This window comes from Hippoglossus hippoglossus, chromosome 2, assembly GCF_009819705.1.
Source record: "Hippoglossus hippoglossus isolate fHipHip1 chromosome 2, fHipHip1.pri, whole genome shotgun sequence".
Lineage (NCBI taxonomy): Eukaryota > Metazoa > Chordata > Actinopteri > Pleuronectiformes > Pleuronectidae > Hippoglossus > Hippoglossus hippoglossus.
This window is the reverse complement of record NC_047152.1, coordinates 11,115,585-11,123,084: the sequence shown is the minus strand read 5'-3', so window position 1 is coordinate 11,123,084 and position 7,500 is coordinate 11,115,585. Positions and strand designations below refer to the sequence as shown.

At 41.8% G+C, this 7,500-nt stretch overlaps 1 protein-coding gene across 1 annotated transcript in view; it reads right to left on the bottom strand.

Moving 5' to 3' along the window:
- Positions 1–3,787: 3,787 nt before the first annotated feature.
- The window catches only part of impg2b (interphotoreceptor matrix proteoglycan 2b), a 23,022-nt gene continuing 19,309 nt past the window's right edge, over positions 3,788–7,500 (bottom strand). Inside the window, exons 19-20 of the mRNA XM_034614436.1 lie at positions 5,302–5,362; positions 3,788–4,989 (exon numbers count right to left, since the gene is read on the bottom strand). Coding sequence (XP_034470327.1) covers positions 5,329–5,362 — 34 coding nt within the window. The 3' untranslated portion in view covers positions 3,788–4,989; positions 5,302–5,328. The remainder of the gene's footprint in view (positions 4,990–5,301; positions 5,363–7,500) is intronic.

Sequence of the window (7,500 nt, the reverse complement as noted above, 5' to 3'; positions counted from 1 at the left end):
AGACGTTTGCTACGAGTTTCCTCACATGATGATGTGATGTCATTACCTGGAACCCAGGTGACAGGAAGTGGGCGGTTCTCTCTGAGCACGCTCCAGGTGACACGTTCAGGTCCCTCATCCAAACTCTGGAAAAGTTACATTTTCTTCATTAAATCAAACTAAAACTTTAAACTTCAGTAAATCTTAAAGAATCTAAACATCAACGATCACAGAAATGAAATAAAACCAGTTCAATACTTCACAGTAAATTTAGATTTTAAAAACATTATTTCATAAATTCTGATAAAGACTGAAAATGTGACATAAACTGCATAATTTCCTCAAATAATTAGTTTAGTTAATTAAACCTCGATTAATTTAATCTTTTCAGTTCTGTCAACCACTCACTAAAGAACTTAAAGGGACTTTTAGTCTGAAGAATCGATCTCGAGTTACTTCAGTTGTTCTGGATTCTGCTCTAACGAAGTTTAGCCCTGAAACGTGTTTTGTGGACTCAAACACTTCGAGTTTTTAAATCTCTAAAAACAATCCGATAAACAAAGTGCGATTTTAGCTCCTTGTAGCTTCAGAGCTAACTGAACCACACTGTTCAATGGAGATGAGGTTAGCTCATTGGCCAACGAGGTAACGTGAGGAACGCTACGCCACGTTCTGTGACGAGAACTTGAACGTTCTGTTGATGCAGCCGAGACGCTCGTGAAGGTGATGTTGATGAGAACAGACTGTCACATGACTGACAGCTGATTAGCTGTGGCGAACAGCTTCCCTCAGTCTTTATGCTAAGCTAGGCTAAAACATCCACGATGAGATCACATCGCGTCTTCCCTGGTGCGTTTGGACTCTTTGTGACTGAGAAGGAAAACGAGCTGAAGATTTCCCAGAAGGCCGTTTTCATGAGCACGTGTCACAGTTGACCTCTGACCTTTTCTCTCTCCACCTGCAGCAGCACTGACGTCACGCCATAATTGAACCGTCCACGCTCCGTGCCAGCCGCCTCCTCCGGCTCTCAGGTGGCTGATGGGTAATGAGGTAATTGCCACGGTGATTGTTTGGCGTTTCTTTCCAAACACCTTGAACGGATTCCCAGAGACTCGTGTGGCGTCTGCGGGCCGGGAGCCAGCGAGCGTGCAGAGCCTCGGGCGGCGGGCGGCCGGCGGACGAGTCTAAAAACACAAAGACGTCTTCAGTCCTCGCCGCTGCTGCATTCAGGTTCATCAGGGGTTTTAAGACTTTGAAGGTTAAAAAGTGACGACTGTTAAACTGGACTTTAATTAAAGGAGACACAAGACTGAATGCACCGTGTATCTCCCTCTTCTCCTCCTCCCCTCCTCCTTCGTCTCTCCTCCTCTTCTCTCTCTCTCCTTCTCCTCCTCTTCTCTCCCTCTTCTTCTACTCTTCTCTCTCTCTCTCTCTCTCTCTCTCTCTCCTCTCCCTCCTCCTGCTCCTTCTGTACATCTTCCTCCTTCTCCTCCTCCCCCTCCCCCTCCTGCTCCTCCTTCTCCTCTACATCCTCCTCCTGCTCCTCCTTCTCTTTTACATCTTCCTCCTGCTCCTCCTTCTCCTCTACATGCTCCTCCTTCTCCTCTACATCCTCCTCCTGCTCCTCCTTCTCTTTTACATATTCCTCCTGCTCCTCCTTCTCCTCTACATGCTCCTCCTTCTCCTCTACATCCTCCTCCTGCTCCTTCTTCTCTTTTACATCATCCTCCTCCCCCTCCCCCTCCTGCAGAGACATGTAAATAGGAGCTGCTCCTCCAGGACTGAAGGAAATCCCCCAGAACACCAGCTCTGATTCAGGAGAGATTTTACAGCTCTGCTCAGTTTTCATGTCCCTGAACGCATCACCAACAAGAGAGAGTTTGATTTTAAACAGTAAAGTTCAATAAATTACCTGTGATGTCATCATTTAACATCATTAAACAGACGTCAGCTGACCTGTGACCTCATCATCACAACGTCCATGACATCAAATCTATCGTTCAAACTGTGAGAAGAAAAAAAACGTTTTTCTTCCTGCAAAGTTACGCAACCGAAGCTAACGACGTCTGACAGGAGAGACGATGTCGTCCTGATTGGTCCTGACGGGTCGAGGTTAAGAGCCGTCACGACCTCAGGGAGGAAATAATATTCATAATAATACACATGTTCATTCTCGTCCATGTGTGAACCACCTGCCGCCGGCTGCAGCCTGACACAATGCATGCTGGGACATCACTGCTGAGGAGAGGAGGATGAACTTTGATCATCACCGTGGAAACGTTTCCTCTCAGAGACTCGTGTATATCTGAGGTCAGCTGTGAGAATACAAACCAATCAGAATCAACCCTGAACCATCTTTTCATATATTTATCTTTTAAAATGATTTATTTTCATGAGTGATATGTCTCAAAAACTCACTTTCACCTGAATCTGGAGCTTTTAAGGTTTTATCAGAAACCATCAAATCAGAATGAACATAAACAAGAAATAAGAAATATGACACGAGGAAGAAGACGAGTCCAAAATGTGCTGCGAGTTTTCTCCTGAGGAAAAAAACAACGCTGGAAAAAGTCAGAAATAGACGAGGAAGAGGAGGAAGAGGAGGAGGTTTAGGTTTTCAAACGTTTGACAGAAACCAGGCAAGTTTCAAAGTGTCGAAACAAACTTTCCAAACAGAGAACGAGTGTGGAAACATCAGCATCACCGTGGAAACAAACATGGTCAGAGACGACGAGTTCAAACCTTCATGCAGCCAGAGGAGGAAGATGATGAAGAGGAGAATAAAGAGGAAGAGGAAGAGGGTAAGGAAGACAGGAGGAAGATGAAGAGCCTCCTCTCTGTGTTCAATCAGACTTAAACCTGATTAAATCTGACCTGGAGTCAGTTCATCACTTCATGAAGCAGCAGAAAATATTTCCGACCTCACGTCAACAGGAGTCCACAGCGCCACCAGCAGGTCGTCATCACTGTTACACAACATCACACACATTCCAACAGATTCCCCACAGTGAGCGTTTGTCATCGTTCTGATTGTGTTTGACGACAGGTGAGATCTGTTCACACACACACACACACACACACACACACACACACACACACACACACACACACACACACACACACACACACACACAGCTTCGAGCCAACAACTGCTGAAAAATCAACATCAGGTTAATAGTGAAAACTTTTCAATGATAATAAAATAAATAGAAAGTAACTCATCAATAAAATATTTAACTAAATTATAGGAATTTGAAAAAAAACTAAAAGGTTCAATCAATTCAACACTGAAACATTTCAAATATATATTTAGATAAAAATATATAATAATTTTTACACTTTATATTTTCCTCTTAATATGTAATAAAACAAATCAGTTTAAAAATATTATAAATAATCTAAAATCAAAAAGTACTTTTCAATCTAAACTGAAATAAAAAGATTAAAAAGAAATGAATGCAACAAGAGCAAAGAGAAGAAGAGGATGAAGATAATGATGAAGAAGAAGATAAGGAGCAGTGCGACCTCGGCGTCTCAGCGATGACAACCTGATCCTCAAACCTTTATTTACACTCTGTGCTGTCATCAGGTCGCTGTGACGACCAGATGTGTGATTGACAGGTGGAGTCCGGTGTATTTGTTGAACTCACATTCCTCCGAGAACAAAACAGTGAAAGTTTCCAGTAAAGCGACGGAGCTGAGCTGTTATATAAAAAACGGATCCACACACGTATGATCAGAAACACAAGACACGTGAGAAACATGTGACAGATGTTTGACTCCACGTCAGACGACTGTGTAGAAAATATCGTCTTTTTATTTTAAAAAAGTGAGTGCGTCGGTATTACACAGTTTTAGTTTTGTTCTAATCAGACGAACAGTTTATAAAACACAATAGAAAACACCACAAAGGAGAGAGGCCGCGCACGTGCACACAACACACACACACACACACACACGTGACCTGCGGAGGAGTCGCTGTTTGTCGTGTCTGAGACGTCTAATAAAAAACACAGATTCTAAAGAAACGACAGAAACATCTGATTTTCTACACAAAATGTTCTTGAATGTTTGAAATCTTCTTCCTCTCGATCTGTTTGACTCTTTTATTGTTTTAAACGCTCGGATCATTTCATTTGTTCCAGGCTCGTTAAACATTTATCTTGTGACGCTAACGATGCGCAAAGGAAATAACCTGCGGGAACAAGGTCGTAGCTTTTACAAACCAGATGGTCGTTGTGCTCAAACAAGAGAATATCATCGGCGTATAAACTCACGTTCAACGTTTCCTAAAGCATCAGAAACATCGGAAACATAAATACCGAAGAGGATTAGTGCCACAAGAAAAAAACAAGGATTTAGTTTTTTGTGGCACGACTCGTCTTCCGCAGCTCACGAACATCAGTTTCCTGTTGCGATCATTCGTCATGCGTGTTACTTACAGGCTACACATGCTACACATCGGTTACACTCCAGCAGAGAAATGTAAACATTGGTTCGTTAAGCAGCTGATTGAACGAACAGAAAACAGGCGGTTTCCTGGTCCGAGTTGTCGTGGAGTCACGGAAACACCGATTGTTAACGTCAAGGTATCTGAGATTCTAAGCATCAAATCCCAAAGAAGCGGCAAAGGCACTGATGGGGAGGAGTCACGACCAGAGCACGACCTTTCTCTCACGACCAATCACGAGGTCTGAAACTCGGCCGACACGAACGATCTTTCTTTTCTGCGACAGCGAGGACGTGCAGGTCGAGACGCAAACAGAAACGGTTGAGTTGAGGCGGAAGATGAAGAGTAAGACAGAAACAGACTGAAGCGTTAAAGCATTTACACACAAAGGTCAAAGGTCAGAGCAACAGACGACCCTGTAGGGGTCAGAGTTCACGTCAGGTCCAATAGAAAGAGTCCCAAGATTCAGCAGCTCATCACCTCTGCTCCGGCCAATCAGACGCAGCGAGGTGACAGACCACAAGCTCCTCCCCCTCCTCGAGTCAGACAAAGGCAGGATTCTGTAAACAAACAGGTAAACAAACAAACTCAGGTAAACACACGTGGACAAGCAGCAGGGTTTGAGCTGTAGCCACCAGGGGGCGATCCAGATGTCTTTGCTTCACTTTGGACACTGTCATGCCGAAGAAGGTGGAAAGGTCTTTGTTGTTGTCATAAGGACAAATTATGAGGCTTCTCTCTCCAAGATATATATATATATATATACATATACATACATATACATATATGTATATATATATATAGACAGCATCTATCTTGACCTGTTGGAGATGTGGTTGAACCACACATAAGAACAGTGACGTGTTTGATACCTGAGCTCGTCTCCATCACTCTGCTCTCTACGTGGTGGAACTTCCTCTTCTCTCCAGGAACCTGGTCAACAACAACAACAACAACATCAACACATCGGACAGTTACAGAAAGTTATAGGCGTTATAGACGGTTAAAGACGTTATAGACGTTATAGACGGTTAAAGACGTTATAGACGGTTAAAGACGTTAAAGACGTTATAGACGGTTACAGACGGTTATAGACAGACGGTTATAGACAGACGGTTATAGACAGACGGTTATAGACAGACGGTTACAGACAGTTATAGACGGTTATAGACAGTTATAGACAGACGGTTATAGACAGTTATAGACAGACGGTTATAGACAGACGGTTACAGACAGACGGTTATAGACAGACGGTTACAGACAGTTATAGACGGTTATAGACGGTTATAGACGTTATAGACGGTTACAGACAGTTAAAGACAGTCAAAGAAAGTTATAGACGGTTATAGACAGACGGTTATAGACAGACGGTTATAGACGGTTATAGACAGTTATAGACAGTTATAGACGGTTATAGACGTTATAGACGGTTACAGACGGTTATAGACAGACGGTTATAGACAGACGGTTATAGACAGTTATAGACGGTTATAGACAGTTATAGACGTTATAGACGGTTACAGACGGTTATAGACAGACGGTTATAGACAGTCAAAGAAAGTTATAGACGTTATAGACAGACGGTTATAGACAGACGGTTATAGACAGTTATAGACAGTTATAGACGGTTATAGACGTTATAGACGGTTACAGACGGTTATAGACAGACGGTTATAGACAGTTATAGACGGTTATAGACAGTTATAGACGTTATAGACGGTTATAGACGTTATAGACAGTTATAGACGTTATAGACGGTTATAGACGTTATAGACGTTATAGACAGACAGTTATAGACGGTTATAGACAGTTATAGACGTTATAGACGTTATAGACGGTTATAGACGTTATAGACGTTATAGACAGACAGTTATAGACAGTTATAGACAGTTATAGACGGTTATAGACGTTATAGACGGTTACAGACGGTTATAGACAGACGGTTATAGACAGTTATAGACGGTTATAGACAGTTATAGACGTTATAGACGGTTATAGACGTTATAGACAGTTATAGACGTTATAGACGGTTATAGACGTTATAGACGTTATAGACGTTATAGACAGACAGTTATAGACGGTTATAGACGGTTATAGACGTTATAGACGGTTACAGACAGTTAAAGACAGTCAAAGAAAGTTATAGACGGTTATAGACAGACGGTTATAGACAGACGGTTATAGACAGTTATAGACAGTTATAGACGGTTATAGACGTTATAGACGGTTACAGACGGTTATAGACAGACGGTTATAGACAGACGGTTATAGACAGTTATAGACGGTTATAGACAGTTATAGACGTTATAGACGGTTATAGACGTTATAGACAGTTATAGACGTTATAGACGGTTATAGACGTTATAGACGGTTATAGACAGTTATAGACGGTTATAGACGTTATAGACGGTTACAGACAGTTAAAGACAGTCAAAGAAAGTTATAGACGGTTATAGACAGACGGTTATAGACAGACGGTTATAGACAGACGGTTATAGACGGTTATAGACAGACGGTTATAGACAGACGGTTATAGACGGTTATAGACAGTTATAGACGGTTATAGACAGTTAAAGACAGTTAAAGAAAGTTATAGACGGTTATAGACGTTATAGACAGTTAAAGAAAGTTATAGACGGTTATAGACGGTTATAGACGTTATAGACAGACGGTTACAGACAGACGGTTACAGACAGACGGTTATAGACAGTTATAGACGGTTATAGACAGTTAAAGAAAGTTATAGACGGTTATAGACGTTATAGACAGACGGTTATAGACAGTTATAGACGGTTATAGACAGTTAAAGAAAGTTATAGACGGTTATAGACGGTTATAGACAGACGGTTATAGACAGTTATAGACGGTTATAGACAGTTATAGACGTTATAGACGGTTATAGACGTTATAGACGGTTATAGACGTTATAGACGGTTACAGACAGTTAAAGACAGTCAAAGAAAGTTATAGACGGTTATAGACAGACGGTTATAGACAGACGGTTATAGACAGACGGTTATAGACGGTTATAGACAGACGGTTATAGACAGACGGTTATAGACGGTTATAGA